Source organism: Pteronotus mesoamericanus, unplaced genomic scaffold (assembly GCF_021234165.1).
Source record: "Pteronotus mesoamericanus isolate MK-2021 breed Mesoamerican mustached bat unplaced genomic scaffold, CSHL_Meso_final scaffold_137, whole genome shotgun sequence".
NCBI classification, from domain to species: domain Eukaryota; kingdom Metazoa; phylum Chordata; class Mammalia; order Chiroptera; family Mormoopidae; genus Pteronotus; species Pteronotus mesoamericanus.
The window spans coordinates 4,734,423-4,759,072 of NW_026555306.1; the positions used below are offsets into that span (position 1 = coordinate 4,734,423).

Below are 24,650 nucleotides of genomic sequence, written 5' to 3' on the forward strand. Positions count from 1 at the left end.
GTCCTTAGTGTGTGCATGCGTGTGAGTGTGGTGTTGGTATACCATCCGAGCTTTACCTTGACTGGCCTCCGTGGCAAAAATCAAGCGCCAGAATTGTAAATGCATTCAGCCCAGCAAGTGATGGCCAAGTTTAAACTCTTAGCCATTAACCTCCAATTCTCCATCTTACACGCAAATATAGAATTTGGCTTGATTTTATAATCCTTGCTGTACTTTTAGCTTTGCCCCTGAGAAATGCAATGACATCAGAAGCCTTTATTATCTGACACTCGGTGTGTTTGGCTTTTTCTTTCATTAAAAAAACGCATGCACAGAGCAAAGTGTTCCCTGCTCTGACTCATGTGGATGTTCTTTTCAGTTTACCAAAAACCGGAGAACCATTTACTTGGCTGTCAACAATGAAAACAAGATAAGTGAACATGGGCCACTAAGAATTTACATCCATATATTGGATGAACTAGACCATGGAGACCTCAGAATCAGCTTCTGTCTCAGGTGGGTACCTAATGGCGGAGAGCGAAAGGTGGAGAAACCAAGAAGAGGAAAAAACCTGCCTCCATGCAGGTCAGGAAATACAAGGGAAATGGCATTTGGGTCGAGGGTCTTATTTTTCAGACAAAGAGTAAGCACTGTGTGAAGGACAAACATGTGCAAAGATGCCAAAATGGGAAATAACACTAAACACACACACACACACACACACACACACCACACACCATATTTTGCCATGTATAATGCACACCCGTGTTTTTGGCCTCAATTTTCAGGGGACAAAAGTGTTTGTTTTAATTTTTTAATTCAAATTTTTATTTATTTATATTTAGAAACAAAACCACTTATCGTATTTCAGGGTATTATTTTGGCATTCAGATATCATTACTGCTTTCTGGAGTTACCTTTTTAATGCAAAAGCATAAAACATGAAAAACATTTCTATAGATAAATGATGTCTATTGGCCATCTGTATGTCCTCTCTTTTTTAAAAAAGGTTTTATTTATTTATTTTTAGAGAGCGAGGAAGGAAAGAAGAAAGAGAAGGAGAGAAACATCGATCAGTTGCCCCTCATATGTGCCCGGACCCAGGATTGAACACACAACCCAGGCATGTGCCCTGATCGGGAATCCAACCAGAGACCTTTTGCTTTTGCTTTGCTGGGTGATGCCCCCAACCAACAAAGCCACACCTGTCAAGGCCATATGTCCTTTTGGAGAAGTGTCTATTCTGGTCCTCAGCCCACTTTTTAATTGGATGGTTTGGGATTTTTTTGGCGTTGAGTTGTCTGAGTTCTTCATAAATTTTAGACATTAACCTGCATTAGATATGCCACGTGACTATCTTCTCCCATGCAGTTGGCTGTCTTCTCATTTCGTTGAAGACCAAGTGATTGATTATTCCCTGGACTTCCAACTCACCAGCTGTACATTAGAGGTTCCATTAATTTGTTAGAGCAGCTCACAGAACTCAGAGCACGTGTTACTCACTAGATCTCATGTTTATTATAAAAGGCTATGAGCCCTGGGTGGTGTGGCTCAGTGGATTGAGTGCCAGGCTGCAAAACAAAGAGCTGCAGGTTCGATTCCCAGTCAGGGCACATGCCTGGCTTGTGGGCAGATCCCCAGCAGGGGGGCGTGCGAGAGGCAACCGGTTGATGTTTCACAATTCGATGTTTCTCTCTCCCTCCTTTCCCCTTTCTTTATAAATAAATTAAAAAAAAATTTTTTAAAGGATATGACAGGCATCGCCAGATGGGAGATGCAGAGGGCCAGATGCGGAAGGGGCTTCGCGCTGCCACGCCCGCTCCCCACATCTCCGCACGCTCACCCGCCAGGGAGCTCTCGGAACCCTGTCCTGGGGCGGGGGGCGGGGGGAGGGGTTCTGGCGGCTTCATTACGTAGGCACCATTGACTAAGTCACTGGCTGTAGGCGACTGATTCAACCTCCAGGTCCTAACCCCTTCCAGGAGTCTGGGAGGAGGAGGAGGATGCAAATTCCAACCTCCATTCACAGGGCTGGTTCCCTGGCAACCAGCCCCCATCCTTAGGTTACTAAGAGCGTTCCGAAAAATCACCTCATTAACACAACAAAAGACACCTTCGGGGTTCTGTGTCTTCAGTTCTTGCCTTGCTGGCAAGAGAAGAATCCAGGCGAGAGACAACCGCATAGAGTAGAAAGGAGACAGCAGGTTTATTTGTGAAACGCACAGGAGCGCGAAGCTGTGAGCAGGCGCCCCCGGGCTGGTCTGGATGCCTCCGTATAGAGAAGCAAGTTGTTCGTTTGTTAATAGGTTTGCTCTACGCACCTACGCAACTGGGGTTCAGGGAAACCTAGTCAGCTTCTAGGTTCCCCCTCCTTCTCCCCTCTCCAGATTTTGGGGTTAATACACAATCTCAGAGGCTTTTTTCAGCTCGTGGAGACAATAGCACCGAGCTTCAAGGGCTCCTCTCTTCCTGAGCTATCGCGGTTTTGCTCGTGATGTTCCGGGCACCCGGCAATCTTACCGGACCAGACTTAGGACCGCTGACTCAGCGGGCGACACACGTCTCCCTTTTGCTTCTGGCCTCCTGTCCTAAGTCCTTCATTCATTCCCCCTCCAGCCACTCACTCCTGGCGGCTCTGGGCCAGGAACCAAGCAGACGCGGTGCGGCAGAAGCCGCGCCTGCTTGAGTGTGGTTGGTGGGGTAATAATGTGGGTATAATAGTTTATAGTTTTAATTTGAACATTCCACCTAAACTATCATATCGTGTGCTTGAGTGTGATATTATGTTGCCAAGTTACATGCGTATGATTTTGTAATAAAAGAGTTTGTAATAAAAAACCGGCGTTATTTGTGCCAGACCCTGTATATTTCTTATAAATCACATCTCGCCCTGGAGCGTCCGGAAAGAACCAGCGCTTGATGTCTATCCCGTGAGGTCCATGTCAGACTTCTGACCTCTGGGAGTGCAGGAGAGTAAATCTGTATGCCACTAAAGCCACTGCATTTGTAGTGCTGTGTTAATTTACGAGGGCCCATACCGAAAAATAAAACAGCCATGATGCATAAAGCAAGATCAGTTACTATACATATAAAAGGAGAAAAGCCTTGGAATGTCATGCTGAAGGAGAAAACCCAGAGGGAACTTTTTGCTTCTTCATTTTGCATTTCATTTTCAAAGTGGAGCAGCGTCAAATCAAGAGATGGAGCCACATGCTGGTACAGAGTCATTTTTCATTTCTCAGAGGACACTCAGTCACTACAGAGCAGAATCACAGGACCTGTCCCATTTGTGACTTCTCGCGCCATCTCCCTATTTTGGCGAGGAAAACCTTTCCTCGTCCTCTAACGTTCAGTCTGGGGCCTGTGAATTAAACCAACAGAAGTCCATTAACAGCAGAAAAGGCACATAATTTATATTAATAGTTACAGCCTCAGGAGCTCACAGACAAGAAGTAAAACTCAAAGAAACAGTTGGACACTGGGGCTTATACACCCTTTTTTTTTTATAAGATTTCATTTATTTTTAGAGAAAGGGGAAAAGAAGGAGAGAAACATCCATGTGAGAAATATCGATCGGCTGCCTTTCATATGTGCCCCAACTCAGGCCTGTGCCCTGACCAGGAATCGAACTGGCAACCCTTTGCTTTGCAGGATGACACTCAACCACCTGAGCCATGCCAGTCACGTATTATGTATCCTCTTAACAAAGGAAAGAGGATTTGGGCTTCAAGGGACAATAAATAGGGAGGGAGGCCCTGGCCAGTTTGCTCAGTTGGTTGGAGCATTTTCCTGTAAACCAAAAAACAACAAAAAAAAAAAGGTTGTGGGTTCGATCCCCAGTCAGGCACATACAAGAATCAGCCAATGAATGCATCAATAAGTGGAAAAACAAATCAATCTCTCTCTCCCCCCCCTTCCTCTTTCTCTCTAAAATCAATTTTAAAACTAACTGAAATTAGTTCTCTCATGGTTCTGAAGTCCAGAAACCCAAAGCCAGTTTCTAGGAATTGACTACTCTCCTCCAAAACTCCTCATGTTACCTCACTTCTACCAAGCCTTCGACCAGCCACACGACCCTTTAGGAACTACCCGGGAATCCATGTAGAACTTCGAATTCAGGCACTTTCTCCTCACACAAAGTATAGAAAATCCTACAAAACAGCTAGCCCAGTGAGAGGACTTCCCATCAACATCTTCCCTCAAGGTCATCCCTGGGCAGGACAGTACACAATGACCCGAATTTTCTAACCCTAGCCTGCTCTGCAGACCCTCGCTTCTCCCATCGCTGTTAAGCGGTGGACAGGGAACTGTTCTCCATGACGCCATAGCTGTGGGTTTAGTTGGTCGCACCAGAGCAGAAGGAATAAGTAAGGTGTGTCACCTGACAATACAACTGACCCAGGTCAAGATATACACAAGTTCCAGAGAGTGTCCGAAGTTACGGCTTCTGCACATATAACCCGATGAGCGTTTCCGTCGTCCACCACTAGAGGTCGCAGGAGGAATATTCTTTAACCCTCTGAGCGCAGCCGGGAACCCAGGCTTGGGTTGCTCTGCTTAAATCCCTTGAACGCTCCAGTTTTAACTCGGGGTTCCTGTGAAGGGCTTATGCGCAGGTAGTTTACCTGGGGAAGAAGTCAGAGGGAACAGATGTCAGGGGACTGGCAAAAATTAAGTAGGGAAGAAGGAAAAGTTAATCCAAGACTGGAATATTGAATTGGTGCTTTAATAGCTTGAAATAGTTTCGTGGCGTCTTTTGAGGAACCGCCTAGAATGTTCTCAGAATTGTCCCAATACAGGACAGAAATCTGGGGCTTTTACTCTGACTCCCTGGCTCCAAACACCCTGCAGGGGTCTACGACTACCGACAGACTTTCAGGGGTGTCCAGCCTGCAGCCCAGAATGGCTATGAAGGAGGCCCAACACAAAATCATAAATTTACCTAAAAACTTTTTTTTGTTTTTGCTCATCAATTTTCGCTTTTGATTGTGCATTTGATGCGTGGCCCAAGATAACTCTTCTTCTAGTGTGGCCCAGAGACGCCAAGAGGTTGGACACCCCGGGCTGTATTCCTTCTCACTTTCAGGTTTGCGCACGCACCAAAAGAACGGCCACATGGGTGCCCACAGGTGTCTACCTTCATGCCAAGCCCAACCAAGTCTGGGGTCAAAATGAGATTAAAAGCATTCTTATAACCCTGGCTGGTATGGCTCAGTGGACTGAGCGCTGGCCTGCGAAACCGAAAGGTGGCTGGTTCAATTCCTGGTCAAGGGACATGCCAGGGTTGCAGGGCAGGTCCCCAGTTGGGGGAGGGCAAGGCAACAATTGATGTTTCTCGCTCTCTCTTTTTCCCTCCTTTCCTTCTCTCTAAAAATAAATTTTAAAATTAAAAAGTCTGTCCTGGCTGGTGTAGCTCAGTGGATTGAGCACTGGCCTGCGAACTGAAAGGTCACTGGTTTGATTCCCAGTCAGGACACATGCCTGAGTTGCGGGCCAGGTCCCCAGCTGGGGACGTGTGAGAGGCAACCAATCAGTGTTTCTCTCACACATCAATGTTTCTCTCCTTCTCTTTATCCTTCCCTTCCCCCTCTCTCTAAAAATAAATAAAAATCTTCTTAAAAAATTAAGCAATCTATAAAAAAATCTTAAAATCTTAAAAAAAAATTTTAAGCATTCTTCTAACTAATTTGTACAAATAACCTTGGGTTACATAGAGCTGAAATAGATAACAGCTGGAAGATTGGCAGCTAAAAATTCAAAATGGTACACAGCATTAAAAAAAAGAATGGAATATAAAAGATAACAAGGGATATGGGAGGCTGAGTGAAAATGTCTACCTTCCGGGAGAATAAAAAGAGCGGGCAGAAGCAGCAGGGTAGGAAGTAATGGCTGAAAATGTTCTAACCAGCAAGAGTTGTTCAATTCAAGAAGTTCTCAGAGCAACGGCAGGGTAAGTGCTTGGAAGACTATGCCTAGGTCCATCCCAGGAAAACTGCAGAAACTGAGACAACTTCTTAAAAATCTTAACGGCATTCGTGCAGCGAGGAGAGAATACAGGTTTCCTTTAAAGGATCAAAAATAATAACGAGAGCTGAATTCTCAATAGAAACACTGGGCTACTGGGAAAATACGGAGAGATGTCTTCAAAGGGTCGGGGAGAAAGTGCCAACCTAGAATTCTCTACAGGTGTGGGGCGTATAAGGGAACTAAACAGTAATGGGGGGGAAATACAATAAAAAAATAAAACTTGATAAAAATAGAATTCTATACCCAGTAAAACTGTCCTTTATTGAAAAAATGAAATAAATCATTTTAAGAGAAAACACTGAAAGAACTTACCACAAGCTGCCCTACACCAAAGGCGGAAAAAAGAAGAAAAATAATTACAGGTGGGAGCAGAAATGCAGAAAGGACAAAAATAGCAACGGGAGGAATAAACACAGGGGTAACTCTAAGTTAATATTGTATAAAACAGCAATGATACCATCCTATTGGATTTACAATACATGCTATTTCAAAATATGATAGGTCATAAAGCTCTTTACATTATCTTTAATGTAGTAAAATTACAATTGTATACTAGATATTTATGTCAAGAATGCACTATGAGACCTCTAGGGTAATGTCTGAAAAAATTTAAATATACTTTATTGACTATGCGATTACAGTTGTCCCGATTTTTCCCCTTTTGCCCCCTTCTGTCTGGTACCCCCATTCCCTACAGCAACTCCCCCGCCCCCACCGTTAGTTCATGTCCATGGGTTGTATATATAAGTTCTTTGGCTTCTCCATTTCCTGTACTATTCTTAACATTCCCCTGTCTGTTTCGTACCTACCAATTACGCTTCTTAATCCCTGCACATTTCCCCGCAGCTTCCCCCTTCCCCGTCCCAACTGATAACCCTCCAAATGATCTCCCTGTCTATGATTCTGTTCCTGTTCTGGTTGTTTGCTTTTCTAGTTTCAGTTATTGATAGTTGTAAATTTGTTGCCATTTCAATGTTCATAGTTTTGATCTTCTTTTTCTTAAATAACTCCCTTTAACATTTCATGTAATAAGGACTTGGTGATGATGAACTCTTTTAGCTTTACCTTGTCTGGGAAACACTTTATCTACCCTTCCATTCTAAGTGATAGCTTTGCTGGATAGAGTAATCTAGGTTGTAGGTCTTTGCTTTTCATCACTTTGAATACTTCTTGCCAGTCCCTTCTAGCCTGCAAATCTTCTTTTGAGAAATCAACTGACAGTCTTATGGGAACTGCTTTGTAGGTAACTGTCTGTTTTTCTCTCACTGCTTTTTAAGATTCTCTCTTTATCCCTAACCTTTGGCATTTTAGTTATGATGTGTCTTGGTGTGGTCCTCTTTGGGTCCAACTTGTTTGGGACTCTCTGTGCTTCCTGGACTTGTATGTATTTCCTTCACCAAATTGGGGAAGTTTTCTTTTATTATTTCTTCAAATAAATTTTCAATTTCTTGCTCTTCCTCTTCTCCTTCTGGCATCCCTGTGATTCAGATGTTTGTGTGTTTGGAGATGTCCCAGAGGCACCTTATACCGTCCTCGTTTTTTTAAAATTCTTTCTTCTTCTTGATGTTCTGGTTGAATGCTTATTTTTTCCTTATGTTCCAAATTGTTGGTTTGAATCCTGGCTTCATCCCCTCTACTGTTGGTTCCCTGTAGATTTTTCTTTATTTCACTAGTATAAATTTCATTTCTTCCTTTATGTTGTTGTACTCAATGAGTTCTTTGAGCATCCTGATCACCAGTGTTTTGAACTCTGCATCTGATAGGTTGGCTATTTCAGTTTTGCTTAGTTCTTTTTCTGGATTTTGTTCTGTTCTTTCATTTGGGCCATATTTCTTGGTCTCCTCAACTTGGCAGCTTCCTTATGTTTGTTTCTGTGCATTAGGTACAGCTGTTTTACTTCCTGTCTTAGTAGTGTGGCCTATCATAGAAAAGGCACCAGTCTGGATGAATGTGGCTTCTTTAAATGCTTGGCTGTCAGAATTCAATACAGCTCAATTTTCTGACAATTCTGGGTGTTATTTGTTGTGAGGTCTGGTTGTAATTTTTTCTGTAGTTGTGCAAGGAGGCGAAGCATGTTCACCTACGACTCCATCTTGATCGGAAGTCCTGAAAGTATCTTTTTCTGATGACAATAAGATGAAACCCAACTTTTCCTAAACACTTAATAGACTTTTCCAGGTGCCTCTGCACCAGCAGCTGCAGCCACCATCCAGCCACGTGACCACAGGGCTCTAAGACGCCACACCCCACTGCGCACCATGGTGCCCCTGGGAAAAAAAAATAAGACTGAATAATTTAGAGGATTATGGAATATCTCAAAAGTAGGCAAGAAAGTAGAACTAAAGGAACACTGAACAAGAAGAAAAAATATATAAAATAAATAGTAAAGAATATGGAAATATATAAAATAAATGGTAAAGTGGTAGAGTGTGAAAATTAATAAAGGGAAACCTCACTAAAATGGAGTTGGGAGGCCAGAAGGGGGAGCTCCGGCGCAGTACCACTCCCTGTCAGTTACAGGATGAATTGTCAATTACAGGCTAAAGAAGCCTCCATGAAAAAATCATCAGTCGTAAGTACATTGCTTCTCTTACAAAAAAATCCGTTACTCCAGCAGCTCTGCCAATGAGAAACCGTCATCTCCCTGAACTCTTATTTTTTCCCAGTGGACTCTCTTTCAAAACAACCTCTCCCAACTTCTTGATTTTTCTCCATAAAAAAATGTTCTCCTTTGTTTTTTGTATTTGTCTGTGACTTTTACTATAGTTTGCTTGTCCCGAATTGCAGTTCTTTGCTATTCCTGAATAAACCCATTTTGCAGGTAAAATAACTGTTTTGTTTTTAAAGTAAAAAATGTAAATACAGCCCTGGCTGGCATTGCTCAATGGGTTGAGTGCTGGCCCATGAACCAAAGGGTCCCGGTTGGATTCCCAGTCAGGGCACATACCTGCGTTGTGGGCCAGGTCCCCAGCTGGGGGCGCGTGAGAGGCAACCACATATTGATGTCCTCTCCCTCTTTCTCCCTCCCTTCCCCCTTCTAAAAATAAATAAATAAAATATTTTTAAAAATGTAAATACAATTATATCAGTAATTACATTAAATACGAATGGATTGACTCCAATTCAAAGACAAAGTTTGTGAGACAGGATTTTAAAATTTCCATTATAGTGCTTACTAGAGGCACGATTTAAATATAATGATACCAAAAAATGGAAGGCGAAAACCTTACAATAAGTTAAACCATAAAAATACTAATTTTAGAAAAACCTGGTATGTTTGTGTACCAATGTTCATAGCAGCATAATTCACAATAGCCAAAAGGTAAAACAACCCTCAGGTTCATAGATGGATGAATGGATAAACAATGTAATATTATTATTCAGCCATAAAAAGGAATGGACTACCACTCTGACTAGTTAGGCGTCACTCCACAAACCAAGAGGTTGGCAGTTCGATTCCCCATCAGGGAAAAAAGGAATGGGCTACTAATACATGCTACAACATAGATGAACCTTGAAAACACTATGTTAAATGTATCGACCTGGAAAGTCAATGCACCTGTTGAGAAGTGACTGCACCTGTTGAGAAGGGCTTCCGGTGGCTCCTATTTATATGCTAAATATAAATTGCTAAACATGAACCTCTCACACAAGCCACCCTTCAGGGAGAAGCCAGCACCAAACTGCCAGCCTGCACCGTGTTCCTGCCCTGCACCAACCCTTATAAAGCAGTTCCCAGAATTGCATTTCAGCCAGAGGACTGAGTCTGCCCTTCTCCAATCACACCTGTGCAGCTGTATCCATATTAGCATCTCCACTAACCAATTAGAGCAGCCCCACTCTGACCAATCAGGGCAGTGCTTTTTGGACCAATTAAATTGTGAGGATTTGGAGTCCTCATTTGCATGAGAGTAGGCCAATCAGGGACCAGGAGCCGAGCCTTCTAGCTATATAAGCCAGCTCGGAGGTAGAATAGTTTCTTTTTCCACCCAAGATTCCAGGCTGTGTTTCTCAGGGAGACTAACCTGCGGGGAGCTGCCCAGGGTGGAGTGGAGCAGGTAGAGTGGCCTGGAGTGGCACAGAAAGCGCGCCTTACCGGACGGCTGCTTTGCACCCATGCTCTTCCATAAATCTGCCCCCGAAATTGGGGATCCCTGTTGGAGTTGAAGGGGTGCCAATGACCATTGGTTCACAGGTGAGATAAGCCAGACGTGAAAGGACAAAAATGGTATGATTCCACTTCTATGAGGTATGAAGAACAGTCAAATTCATAGCAGTGAGAAGTAGAGGTTGTCAGGGGCTGAGGGGGATGGGAAGGAAATGGGGAGTTGGGGTTTAATGAATACAGAATTTTAGTTTGGAAGATGAACAGGCAGAGCACAGAGCGTTTTTAGGGAGTGGAAACACTCTGTAGGACGTTACAATGATATATGTGTCATTCCACATTTGTCCAAAGCCATGGAACATGCAACACCAAGAGTAAACCCTAAAGTAAACCATGGACTTTGGGTGGTTATGATGTGTCAATATAGGTTCATCTCTGGCAAAAAAAAAAAAAAAAAAAAAAAAACTCCACCAAAAAACAGCATTTTGATGAGTGATGTTGGTAATGGGGGGGAGGCTATGCGTGTGTCTTTATCTAAAGTTTTTAAAACTAAAATTGTTTTGATATTAGAGCCAAGCGAGGTGCGTCAGGGTGCCCGTTAGGCCATCTGTTCCCCCGATAAAGTCTGAGCAGCTCAGCCGCGAAGGGACTTCGCTGGTGGCTTCTCAAATGAAATCCATGGAAAAGGTCTGCCCGCAGGGCATTTAGTGTACAAATACCTAAAGTTGGGGGAGGACACACCCCGGGTGTTCCGGGGGCGGGTTCCGAGCCTGCGAACGTGCGGCCGGCGGAGGAGACCGCGAGGGTCAAAGGCCGGGAGGCAGGCGCTGGACGTCCCGGTCCTCCCAGGACCAGGAGCGTCTTGGGAAGGTGCAAATGTGTCCTGGGCAGGCTCGGACCCTGTGCTCCGAGGGGTCGCGCCCTGCGCGGGGGGCAGGGGCACGGCTCCCAGGGTCCTCCTCTCGCCTTCTGCTTCTCCGCTGGGCTCCTTAACGCGCCCACTTTGATAGGGGGCCCTGGAAGCAGGTGCGGGAGGCCTGCGCAGGCCGCACCTCTGCCCTGCATCCCTCCTGGGGAGGGGGAATTTTTTGTTTGTTTTTGGTTTATTGGATTATTCTTGTTCGTACAGTCCCAGCGCTCTTGTCCGCCGCTCTGCGACCGTCCCGCACCTGGAATGAGCGGCTCCTTGCGCTGCGCCCGCAGCCGGTGCCGCTGAAATGGTGAGTGTGCCCTCCCGGCTGTTGCCCAGGCCCGGGGCGGGGCGGGCGTGGGAGCAGCTGCCGGCCACGGCCCTCCTCCGTCGGAGGGAGGGAGGAGGGGAAGCCAGCAGCCGCCCACTCGGTGAGCTCCGAGTTCATCCTTCACCGGACGCGCGGGCAGGGGCTGCTGCAACCTTGCAAAACGCCCCCGACCCTGGGGGCCCTGCGAGTGCAGCGGCTGCGGGGGTCGGAGTTAGCGGAACCCGCAAGCGCGTTCAAGCGCTGGAGTCGGTGGTAGGAGGGGGAGCTGGACAATTCAGGCGGTCAGAAAGGCTGCCAGACGCGTCCTTCTGGAGGAAGGGCTTTGAGGTTCGAGTTTGGTCCCGTCAAGGGAAGAAACATTCGAGCCTGTGGAGGATTTTTGTGTTTATTTGAGCCAAACTGACAACAGTTGCCCGGAAGCAAAACCTCAAGGAGGTGAGATAGTGCTCCGGAGAAGGACAGTTTTGCACCTTATTTTACACGTTACCAAAAAAAAAAGAAAGAAAGAAAAAGGAAGTTACAAGAAATCCACCAGTGATACATCAGGCGGGCGGGGAGGAAGCAAAGTGGGGAAAACTCTAGGATTGAATGAAAAGTCAAATGATAGGCACATCTTTTACTAGGCAGGTACCAGATAGGATCAGTCAATAAGTAACACAATAACTGTAACAAGGAGGGGATGTGGTCTTGAAGCCCGAAAAGCTGGTGTTCCGCTGCCTGTCACCTACCAGACCCTGTGAGCAGGGACAGGGATTGAATCTTTGTGGCTGCTTTGTTCAGATGGCCAGTGAACAGCCTGTCTTACATGCCATTTTAAACTGACCGTTTCTGTAAGGAGAAGAAAAGTGTAGGTAAGGGGTTTGGAATTCAGGGGAAAAGTTAATCAGATAAAAGCTGCAGCTTCTTTCATCTGTGCGCTGGGCGGTGGTCTTTAGCTGGGTCCTGTGCGCTGGGCGCCTCACCCCGGGGCACAGCGGCTCGGACGCCATCTTGACCTCCCCAGGCACAAAGGTGGGAACGCCTGTGGTCTCCTGGAGCCAGCGCGAGTCATACCTTCAGTTCTGAAACAACAGCTTTTTACGCACACCGACTACTGAGCGTGTTAGCAATGACCTGAAACTAAAACTTTCCCGTGTTGGAGTCCCCTCATCCCTGTCCCCCTGGTGTGGTGCCTGCACTTTCAGGGGTGCGAGAGAAGGGAATAGGACACCCTGAAGCTACCTTATCTTAGATGCAAAAAGACAGCAGACAGGCTCAGTTAAGGTAAAGACTGACCCACGCGTGAGGGGGAAGTGCCGGCCTAGGACCCGACTACCCACCGTTGACCTGCTTGCAGTTAAAACGTTTTTAACCTCACACCCTCCTATGTGGCAACCTCAGGCCTCTGAGTTTGTGAGGCCGCTGCGCAGGCCTCCCCGGAGGGGTCAGCTGTCGCTGTGGCCCCCTTCCTTCCCTTCCGCAGTCCAACGGGCCCATTCTTCCCTTCGGTGAACTGAGAACGCGCGGTGGGGGTGGGGGGGGGAGTTTATAAAAGGACAAGTTTGAAGGGGGGGGTGTCATCTGCCAGATGTCTTGTCCTTCTACCTGCCGACCTCAGCTGCCCGGGCACTAGGACTCCTCCTTCCTTTGCTCCCCACTGTCCTGCGCTAATGCGCCTGAGACGGCCGGGATGAAACGTGATGGCGCCGCCTGGAGACGGCACCCAGAGGAGCCCGCCAGACGGGGAGGGTGCGGGCCACTCAGGACAGAAGTGGGGGAAAGTGCCGAGAGGCTCGGGCGGGTCCCTGCCCTGGGCTTATCGCCCCCAGCCGGCTGTTTCCTTGGAAACCACAAACTCACAATAGCTGTGGAATGCTGCACCCAAGCCGCTTATCTGAAACTCTGCTTCTGTATCGGTGACTGAGATGCCCCAGGCAAGAGTCGCAAGTTCCTTTGTTACTGATTTGATGTCAAAGAGCCACGTTTTAGGTAGGTATTTGGGCAGACAGAATAGGAAGAATATTCTCAGAGCCTGTTGGGATGCCTGACAGGCCTTTATTCAAGGCAGGGAGGGGGCGATCCTCCTCGCAGGCTGCGTGCCCCCTGCATGGGGCTGCCCAGCTCCCTTGTATATTAAATATAGACAAAGCCGGCAGGGTGCCAACAGATACTCTGCAACAGAGCTCCGTTCTACTGTTCTACGCCTGCGAGCCCGCTCAAGGCTATGGGAACAGCTTATCGGACCCAGTCCCGAGGCTCTGAGAATGCTGCTTATCAGGCTCCTTCTCAAGGCCGTGGGAAACTGTTCCCCTACTTGCCCAGACCTCTGGGTGAGGAAGCCAGACTGCCTCCTTTTACCCTGCGGTAGGCTGTGACTTTTAGAGAACAAGGTTCCTCAGTGACTTAAAACAGTAAATAAGAGAGAAGGGGAAAAAAAAGTTTCTGACTTTGCAGCCCGTGTCCTCAGCGCCTGACATCTCCACCTGATACGTTGCAGGGTAAAGCCATATTCTCTACCCATAGCTCATTGTGTCCCCAAGCATCTAATAACTGAGTCTCATGTTTCTTTTTCTTTTTTTCTTAAGATTTTATTTATTTTTAGAGGGGTGGGGAAGAGAAGGAGAAACAGAACATCAATATGTAGTTGCCTCTCACATGCCTCCCACCAGGGACCTGGCCTTCAACCCAGGCATGTGTCCTGACTGGGAATTGAACTGACGACCCTTTGGTTCACAAGCCGGCGCTCAATCCACTGAGCCACACCAGCCAGGGTGGAGTGTCACATTTCTTTTTGTTTTGTGAAAACCTGAGTTGATGAGAGCTCCACAGTAGTAATTACTAGGGGACTCTTCAGACCCAACATACATATTTGAATTTTTAGATACCAAAAAATTGGTTGTGTATTTCTCAAGAAATGGAATGGGCATATTTAAGATGTAGGAACACTGTTCCAACCAGAAGAACACAGGTTGGTTGTGTCCCCTAGGAAATTCTGAAATGACAAGGCCATTTTAGCTGTGTTAACAAACAAAACTGAATCGAGTATATTGAAAGATCTAATTAAGCCCCTTATGGATCGGGCAGCATCCGATCTAGCCCCTGGAAGGGCGCTCTGAGGGGCCACACAAAACGGGAGGTTTTTATGGGAGCAGGGCAGGGCAAGGGGGCTAACAGCCAAAGAAAGGGTCACTTAGGGACTGAGTCACCTTGTCTTGGGGGAGGGGAAATGGGAAGTGTTTTTATTAACATTCTCAGACTTGAAGGGAAAAAAAAAAAATTCCACACTGGTTGGTTAGGATTATGTGTCTGGGAAGGGTTAAAACTGAAGTTAGGGCAGGTCTGAAACCTAAGCCTGGTGTCACGGGCGTGGAGCACACCTTTCTGGGGCTGTGGTTTTTTCTGTCAGACGGAAGAGAAGACTTCAAAGTGTAAAGTCAAACTCATCATATGAGTTATAAATCAATGGAGTTACCTAATTGGGATCTGCATTTTGTTTAATTTATTTTTTAAAGATTATTTACTTTTCGAGAGAGGGGAAGGGAGGGAGAAAGAGAAACAGCGACATGCAAGACAAACATCGATCAGTTGCAGTTGCCTCTCACGCGCCCCCAGCCAGGGATCTGGCCCACAACCCAGGCCTGTGCCCTGACTGGGAATCGAACCGTCAGTCTTTCGGTTCAAAGGCTGGCACTCAATCCACTGAGCCATACCAGCCAGGGCTATTTTTTTAAAAGATATGTAATAGATCAATGTGTTTTTTAAAAAAAAGGGATATGATTAGGGCAAACCCTGAAGTCCTTCCTCCATTCTGCATTAGCACACCCTGCTCTTGGCTTCCGGCCGCCTGGCAGTAACCACTTTAATAGATCCTTACATATCTTTTCAAGACTCCTTTCCCTCATGAAAGTGAGTTTGTTGTACGCTCCTCTATAGCAAATATAAGGGGTTCTCGTAGATTTTAAAAGGCTTAAGTGATTGAATACACATGTAGATCTTGCTTTGGAAATGGACTAGGTATTTCATTCTATAAAAGCAGACTGCTAGCATTGCTCAGCGTGAAAATACTGTGATTACATTTTTCAAAGACTCCTCCTGCTCTAGGAATATATAACAACAGCGTTTAAGAATGAAATGCCAGGCTATCTCGAGGACATGGGAGTGGGCCGTGTGTGGGAGCTGGGGGAATGATGGGCCAGGCCTTGCTTGTATTTCCCTCTCATTATATAGGGCATTTGACACGTTCCATCATTGAACTTCAATGTTAAAGAGCTCTTTTTGAGTTCCTGAGCTTTTTAAAGCATGGATTGGCTGCATGGCAGAATAAACATAATAAACTCTTGTTGTTTTGTAAAAACAAAAGATGTTTTTAAGAGATGGCCTTGCCCTGGCTGATGTGGCTCACTGGATTGAGTGCCAAGCTGCAAACCAAAGGGTCGCTGGTTCCATTCCCAATCAGGACACATGCCTGGGTTGAAGGCCAGGTCTCCAGAAGGGGGTGCACGAGAGGCAACCACTCGTTGATGTTTCTCTTCCTCTTTCTCCCTCCCTTTCCCCTCTCTAAAATTAAATAAAATCTTTAAAAAAGAGAGAGATGGCCTTGTTTTCTTAAATCCTCACCCCAGGATATGTTTTATTGATTCGAGAGAAAGAAACATCAATCAGTTGCTTCCCGTACGTGCCCTGACCAGGGATCTAACCTGCAACCTTGTGGTGTACGGAGACAGTGCTCCAAGCAACTGAGCCACCCCACCAGGGCTAAATATAATAGTTTTAAACCAAGTTTGCTTAACGTATGATGGTATGAGAAATTTTATAAAGACAAAAGTACATTAAACTTACACAAGTTGAATTTTTCTTTTTTTCTTCAAGTCAACTTTTAAAATAATATAATCAACACATAGGTCCTCAGATTAAGGAATCAGCTATTTGCATGGGTGTAAAAAATAAACAAAATTCATAACACCCCCGGCCAGAGTGCGGATTTCACGTTTCTACCAAAAATATCTTTTAGAGCTAGATTTCTTTCGAGCAGGGCGCTAACACATGGCATAAATGGGGTTTCTCTTTCAGGTCACAGAGCCTCGCTGGGACTTGCCTCCCTTTGGTGGTCCCAGCTGCAGGTCTGTGTGGGTGGAGGCCAGACCCGTGGCACAATGAGATTGCGCGGATGGTTTTTGCAGTGCTGCCTCTCAGGCGATGAGGCGTCATATAAACAGAACGGCTCCTGCTATTATGTGAAACATCGCTGTGTCTCAGCGCCCATGAATGTTTGTTTCTGGATCAGTTAATTTATTTGGGTTGCAAAGTGCTGGGTTTTCAGTGCAATCATCCCTCTGGGTTTTTAGCTAGAGTTCTTTCGAGTTTCTCTGTTGACCAAGTTTCAGAGTGAGGACGAAGCTACCTCCCGTGGTGAGAAATGCTTGCCTGTTCCCCTTCCACTCTCCCTTTCTGGGTATTCTGAGTTCGTGTGCTTTTAGTATTCGGTGTGTTTCAACCAACTGAGATATTTGAAATTGGGCCATTCCAAGGCTCTGGCCTTGGCCCCTACCTTCTCTCTCTCTTTTTTCTTTTAATACATTTATTTTTAGCAGGGGAGGGAAGGAGAAAGAGAGGGTGAGAAACATCTATCAGTTGACACTTGCACGCCCCCACCCTGGGACCTGACCCCAGCCCAGGCATGTGCCCTGACTGGGAATCAAACTGGCAAACTTTCAGTTTACAGAATGATGCCCAATCCACTCAGTCACACCAATGAGAGCCTCTACATCCTCTTGACAGAGTCTAGGATGGTGTGTCCACCTTCTGGCACCACAAGATACCTCAGACTCCCATTTCATATTTCCTGGCCCTGGATCAGCCTTTTCTCTTTGCCTCCTGCTTAGTCATCTTCCTAATCTTTTTTTTTTCTTTTTTTTAAAATTTTTTAAAAGCGTTTCCTTGAGTTAAACCAGTGACACCCCAGAGAGCAAGATCTCAAATGCTCCCGTCCGAACCATTTTCTTTGCATAGACTGGTTGGCCGCGTGCTCATGCCGATAACCGTCCATGGAGCTGACTTTTAAAAACTTTTTTATTTTATATTTGATTCCCTCTCAGACTGAAAAGCTTGCTTCCTAACATTATCATAATCCCTTGGCCCGCTCCTGCAGGGAGTAAGAAATATTTGTAAAAAGAACGGCGATGCCGCTTTTAGCGGTGAAGCCACCGGGGGAGCGTCCGCGTCCCTGTCTGTCATCCGGTAGAGCCTCACACCCTGGGGGTGCGGAGTCCCCGAGTTCGCCCTTCGCTCCTAGTGGTGAGCCTGCCACCTTGGTCCAGGGTGTCTGGAAAGGAGGTGTGCCTTTGCGAGCATGCAAAACACAGAATTTATCCTTGTATTATTTGTTCCTTATTGTATTACTGTTCCATACGAACAGCTGTAAACCCACTTGTGCCCCCCACCCCGTATGCTTCCCTTTTTCCATTTTCCTACTTTACATATTCAAAAGTAAGACAATCTGCAAACATTACATGGTCCCTAATTAAAATCTGTATAACAAGGTTGTGTTTATTATTATTTCTAACCATCCACCAATAATATGTTTGGTTTTGAGGGAGGGGGAGAGAGAGAAACAGTGATGGGAAAGAAACACTGACGAGTTGCCTCCCATACATGCCCCCAGCTGGGGGTCGTACCTGCACCCTAGGCATGTGCCCTGACCGGGAATGGCACCCGCAGCCTTTTGGTGTGTGGGACGGTGCTCCAACACACTGAGCCCCCCTGGCCAGGGCTAACAAGGTTATATTTAGATGTCTCACTTCTATTCCAGCTCCTCCACCCTGTTTCTTACTAAGGCTGTGGTTTGGATACACATCCTGAGTTTGTTTTTTTTCATTTCACTTAAAATATAAAATATAACCTGAGACCACATAACATACCTTTGTGCGTGTGTTATGGGAAGAGATCTCATTCACAGCGGTGGCAGTATAGTTCTCCAGTACGTGGGTGCAACACCAATTATTTTTTTTTTTAAGTTACTTTTAGAGGGGAGAGGAGGGAGAAAGAGAGGGAGAGAAACATACATTGATCGTTGCCTCTCAAATGCCCCCATCAGGGAACCTGGCCTGCTACCCAAGCGTGTGCCCCGGCTGGGAATCAGACCGGCGACCATTCGCTTCGCAGGCCAGCGCTTCATCCACTGAGCCACAGCAGCCAAGGCTGCAGCATAGATTTTTAAGCACTCCCTGTTATTGACGATTTGGGGTGGTTTTCACTCGTTGGCTGTGAGTGAATCTCCCTAAATAAATAGATGTATGTGTCATTTGGCTTTTCGGCCAGGGTATTTTGGTAGTATAATCCTATGAGTGCAAATGCTGGATCAAGGGATAAATGCATGTAAAGTTCTGGTAGATCGTGCCTGATTTGCCTTCACATTAGAGGTAGGACAATGTTACATACAACTTGCGATGGCCTGTCCTTTGCTTTCCTTGGCTTGTAGACACAGCCCTCCAGCCTCCACTTGCGTTATGTTGCTGTGTGACGTCCTTCCTTCTGTGTCCAGATTTCCTCTTCTCAGGAGCGCCCCCCCCCGCCCCCACTCCAGTATGACCTCCTCTTCACTCCTTCACGTTTACAAAGGTCCTATTTGCAAATCAGGTCACACTCAAGGTCCTGGGGGTTAGGATTTCAACGTATCTTTGGGAGGGGACACAATTCTCCTAAAAGTACCCCAATGAGCCAAAAGGAGTGTTTAATTTTAGGACCCGGTGACCTTCAGGGATGTAACACTAAACTTCACCAAGGAGGAGTGGAGCCTGCTGGACCCCGAGCAGAGGAGTCTCTACAGAGACGTGATGCTGGAGAACTTCCGGAACCTGGCCTGCTTAGGTGAGGCGCCCCTGCCTGCGCGCTGTCGGGGGGCGGACGGAGGGGCGTCAGGTGCCGCCTGTGTTCAGGAGGCCACTGAGCCATGGGACCCCCGTGTTAGGTCCCAGAGATAGGGCTGCTGCTGTGGTAGATGCAGGTTTTCCCTGCTTGTTGCATGATGTTTTATTCACCCCGTGAGTAATAGCCGTTGGGGGCGTCCTTAGTGGGTGAATGCGGGGCTCAGGGTCTCCTGAGAAGAGCGGAGAGTGCGCACATCCACTGTGGAAAACGTGGTGGTGGTTCCTCAGAAAGTGAAATACAGCATTACCGTGTGTCGCGGCAATTCCGCTTCACAGTATACACCCAAAGGAAGGGAGGGCGGGGTGCAGACAGGCGCAGGAGCAGGGGCTCAGAGCTGTGCTGTTCCCAGCAGCCAGGAAGCGGGCAGAACCCAGGTGTCCCTCGACAAGTGCCCGGAAAAACAAAACGCGCGCGATCCAAACCATGGCGTGTTCTTCACCCATGAAAAGGAATGACTTTCGGATGCATGTGACAATGTGCCTGAACCTGAAAGCGATATGTTGAATGAAAGGAGCTGGACACAAAAGGGCACGTAGCATAGGGTTCCGTTTACATGAAGTGTCAGGAGTAGATAAAGCCAGAGACACAAAAGGCAGATGGGTGGTCGCCTGGGAATGGGGGTGGGGGAGGGGGAGGGGGAGGAGCTGCTTAACAAATACAAGGTTTCCTTTCAGGGGTGGGGGGATGGAAATATGCTGTAACTAAATGGAGATGATGCTTGTGCAACATAAGGATGTACTTAATGCCACTGAATCGTACATTTGAAAACGGTCATTTTTTTGTTGTGTGAATTTCACCTCCATTTAAAAAAAAAAGTCCATTTCATCTGAGAGCAAAGCTGAGGCTTGTCTGTGTGAGCTTCGTTGGGTACCTAGAAATTTTTACTTTTCGTTCATCTTCTCATAGTTTCTCCTTGTTTTCCCAGAGAAAGACCTGGCCCCCTTGAACTTTAAAATTACACATGGTCTCTGTCCTAGTCCTTTCAGGCTGATAGGACAGAATGGCACAGGCTGGGCATTAGGCCATGCACGTTTATTTCTCACACTCTGAAGGCTGGGGAGTCCCAGGGTCAAGGTGCTGGCGGGTTTGGCTCCTGACAAGAGCTCTGCTGCCTGGTTTGCAGGAGGCCACCTTCCCATTGTGTCCTCATGTGAGGGAGAGAGTTCTCCTCTCCTCTTCTTATCAGGACTCTAATCCCAACATGGAGGCCCCACCCTGGTGACCTGTAACCCCGATGACCTCCAGGCGGCATCACATGGTGGGGGTTGGGACTTCGACACATAAATTTGGGGAGGGAGACAAGCTCGGTCCACAACAAACTCAGTCTGGTTCTCTCGCACGTGGCTTTCCTCCTGTTCACACCCTCCGTCTTCTACAGACCATTTCTTTTTTTTTTTAAGATTTTAATTATTTACATTTAGAGAGAGGGGAAGGGAAGGAGAAGCAGGAGGAGAAGAACGTCGATGGGTTGCCTCTCCCATGCCCCCAACCAGGAACCCAGCCCACAACCCCGGCATGTACCCTGCCTGGGAATCGAACTGGTGATCCTTTGGTTCTCAGGACAATGTCCAGTGTCCACTGACCCCAGCAGTCGGGGCTGCAGACCATTTCTTAGCGGCTTGCCATCCGTGCCGAGCCGCAGTCCCACACTCCTGACCCAGCCCAGGTTCCTAAAGGCTCTCCGCTTGCTTGCTCTCACTTTCACACGTGCCCCTCTCATGTGTCTGCGGGAACATTTAAAAAGAAGCATTTACCTGTTTGATCCTCTCCGGCCCACCTTTCAACAAAGAACTTAACCTCTATGCTGCTTTGTTTCAGATGGGGCGATTCAACATAAAACCAAAGACTCAATCCCTCAGCAGGGCATTCTTGCTAAAAAGACGTTTCCTGAAGCCAGCAGAGCGTGTCTCACGAGCAACAGTGCCCCGCTGGGAGGAGGCTGGGAATGCCCCCGAACACAGGAGCCGCGCGGGAAGCCCACCGCAGCTGCCCGCGCGCAGGGCACGTCTCCGGCCGGCGTGTGCGCGTGCCCCGGCATGCGGGCAGGCACCGGCCCGAGCTCAAAGCGCGGGCCTTCCCAGGGAGATTGCACAAGAAAATACAGCCCCCTACATATTTCAAGGCCAAATTGTGTCTTAACAAATAATCACAAAACCTCCGAAATCAGCAAGGATGGAGGAGGATGGTGGCAGCACATTCCGTCAGCCCCGAGTGTGAGAACTCCGAGAGGGGCGAACTCAAACCCTCAGAACAACGGGCTTCGTGCTCGTGAGACAATGTGTGTGGGCGTTGATGACCAGGGATGGGATCCGTCTGGGAACGTCTTCACTGAAGACTGTGTCCTTAAGACACACGAGACTCATGTTGCAGAGAAAATGGACGAGTCTAAGGAGTTTGAAAAGACCTGTCGAGGCCGCCCGCTCTGGGGTGAGCAGATGCAGTGTTACACAGCAGAGACAAATAGTGAGAACAACCAGCGTGGGAAACCCGCTGCCCCCCTGCCGAAGCCTGAGTCCCACAGGAACACCAGGACTGGAGAGAAAATCTATAAATGCGAAGACTGTAGGAGAGCCTTTGCTTACCACTCTTTCCTAATGCAGCACATGAAAATTCACACTGGAGAGAAACCCTACGAATGTGAGACATGCGGGAAAGCCTTTCGATACTCCTTACACCTCAACAAACACTTAGCGTGGCACGTTGCAGAGAAGTCCCACAAATGTAAGGAGTGTGGGAAAGCCTTCCGCAGGTCCTCAGACCTCACCAAACATACGAGGATTCACACTGGAGAGAGGCCCTACGTATGTAAGGTATGTGGAAGAGACTTCACTGTTCGCTCGGGACTTAAGAGCCATCTGAAGAAGCACAGCTAAGAGACCCCCAGGATGAAAGAAACTCAAAGAAAACTTTATTCTCAAAATACTGAATGCAGAAGGAGGCCATATTGGAAGGGAGCTCAAGGGGTTTCATACAGGGGGGAAGAGTCTTACTTGAACACTGTATCTGACAGAAATGGGAAAATTCACACTGGCGAGAAAGCCAAGAGACCTTTGGTTCCCACCCTTCACTTTCAGGGTCAAATGCGTACATAGTAGCAGAGAAACACCACGAGTGTTGTTACTGCTGCCACGGTCATCTCCTCCTTGAGTCGGAACCAAAATTCATTGTTTTCCACTTTTCCTTTTCTAATAAAGTCCTGTGAAATGATGAGTGTCCCTCTCAGCTCTGTCACGTGAAAGTGTGTCATGTGTAGTAGCTTCATGAGAGTTCACTTAACATAAATAAGGTCCCACCTGCGTGAAGCCCTGTGGGAGCCACGTTTAAGCTGGACGGGCCCCAAAATGCCATTTTTTGTTCGTTGTTGTCACCGGTCGTGATTTGACTGCGTTAGGTCAGAGCGTGTGGCCTTCATGGTGCTGATAGGCAGTGTTGCTCTGACTTTCGTTCTGGATTCTGGTCTCACGTGGCCGCCCCGCCAGTTGCCTGGCCACATCCCTTCTTCTCCTCTTTACTAAGGTTGCATAGACTTATTTCTCCAGAGCTTGCACTGTTTAATGTTTTTAAATGCATTTCCCAGTTTACCCCTCACTGAGGGCAGGGGCAGCGTACAGCCCCGGCCAGTGGGGAGGACAGAGTCCCTGGCGTGGATTCCCGGACAGCTGTCTGGAGGGCACAGCGTCCGTCACTCAGCTTCTCTTACACAAGTTCCCTGTGCCCTCTCCCTGTTGCTCTCTGCTAATTGGACGACACTCCCTGCTTTAGGACGGTGACGTTGGGATCGTTGGGGGAGGGTCATGGTCCCTGTAACACAACCTTCAAAATGCAAGATTTTTCACTCTCCGATGGCGCATTTGTGGGTGTCCATGGCTGCAATAGACGGTATTTTTTAGACTCACTGCATGAAGCAAATCCCTACCTAGTTGGATTTAAAAGTATATTAAGGGAGATTTTTTTTTTATAACTCCGTTAAATGCTAAATGATCAACTTAGTGTATGGCCAGTTTTTTAAAAATTGCTGCTTGTGTTCCGAAAGACTGTGCTTTTCTTTGGCATTGGGTGGGCTCAGGGACCAGGACATGCCTGAATAAGCTTCCTGAGTGTTTTGCAATCTCTCATTACCAGAGTGTTAGACTCATTCTTTTAGTGAGCAAGTTTATGATAAAATCTCACTCTATAAGTGGGTTATCAACGTCTGATTTTGTCAATTCTTGCTTAATGTGTTTGGAGACAATGTGATTAGATGCATAGGAAGTTGGCATTTTCTTTATTGCTGGTGAGTTCTTTCTAGTCTGTTTTAACCATCTCTTCGACTGACAATGATTTTTTTCCCCTCACCTGAGGACATTACTTTCCCTTTTTTTTTTTTTAAGAGAAAGGGAAAGTGGTAAAGAAACATTGATGGGAGAGAGAAACACCAATTAGTCACCCTCTCACATGAGCCCCAACTGGGGACCAAACCCGCAACCTGGGTCTGTGCCCTGACTGGGAATTGAAGCTGTGACCTTTCGGGTTGCAGGATGACACTCCCAACTAACCAAGCCACACGAGCCAGGGCCTAACAATGAATTTTTTTTTTTTTTAAATCTGGGTGGAAGTGTATGTACCCTTTACCATGAGTAAGGCATCTTTTGTTTTTTTTAATATATAATCTTTTTGAAAATATTTTCAGAGAGAGGAAGGAAGGAGAAATAGAAACATCAATGTGTGGTTGCCTCTCATGTGTCCCCTCGTGGGGACCTGGCCGGCAACCCAGGCATGTGCCCTGACTAGGAATCGAACCAGCAACCCTTTGGTTCACAGGCCGGTGCTCAATCCACTGAGCCGCACCAATAGAGCTAAATATGTCATCTTTATATTTCTTCCATCACCATTTAGTCCCCTTAATGCCCCTCCCCCAGCAATCAGCACCCTGTTGTCCATGCCCATGAGTCCTGTTTTGCTCAGTCCCCCAGATTATTTTTTTGAAGAATTGTTTTTAAAAATTTAAAATACAAAACAGATTCCATACATTCTGCCATAGATAAAAACAAACAAGGCAAGACTGCCATGAGCAAGTCTTTATGTATATCCTCGCTACTGACCACAACTCCACACAAAAAGTGCTTTTAATATTTCCTTTCACGTATCACACGATAATCTTTGGATTATTTTTTTCCAGTCTTTTAAAAGTAAAAAACCATTCTTAGCTCACAGGCCCGATTTGGCCCATAGGCCTGAGCCAATGAAGGAACAAAACAAGCCTTTACCTCACAGCATCCGCTTTCTCACGCGGAAGACGGACAGAGATATAAAGGCAGGGCTCTCTATCCTGACTTTCTATTTTCAATTGAAATTTTTATTGAACTTCCGGGGTGGCACTGGTTGATAAAAATATCTGGGTTTCCAGTGTATAA

At 46.8% G+C, this 24,650-nt stretch overlaps 1 protein-coding gene across 1 annotated transcript; it reads left to right on the plus strand.

Annotated features, from left to right (window-relative positions):
- The first annotated feature begins 464 nt into the window (after window positions 1–464).
- ZNF114 (zinc finger protein 114) lies at window positions 465–22,130 on the plus strand. The gene is given in 4 exon segments (XM_054588402.1): window positions 465–523; window positions 11,241–11,331; window positions 19,071–19,197; window positions 21,076–22,130. Coding segments are annotated over 4 exon segments (1,332 nt in total).
- Window positions 22,131–24,650: the final 2,520 nt, after the last annotated feature.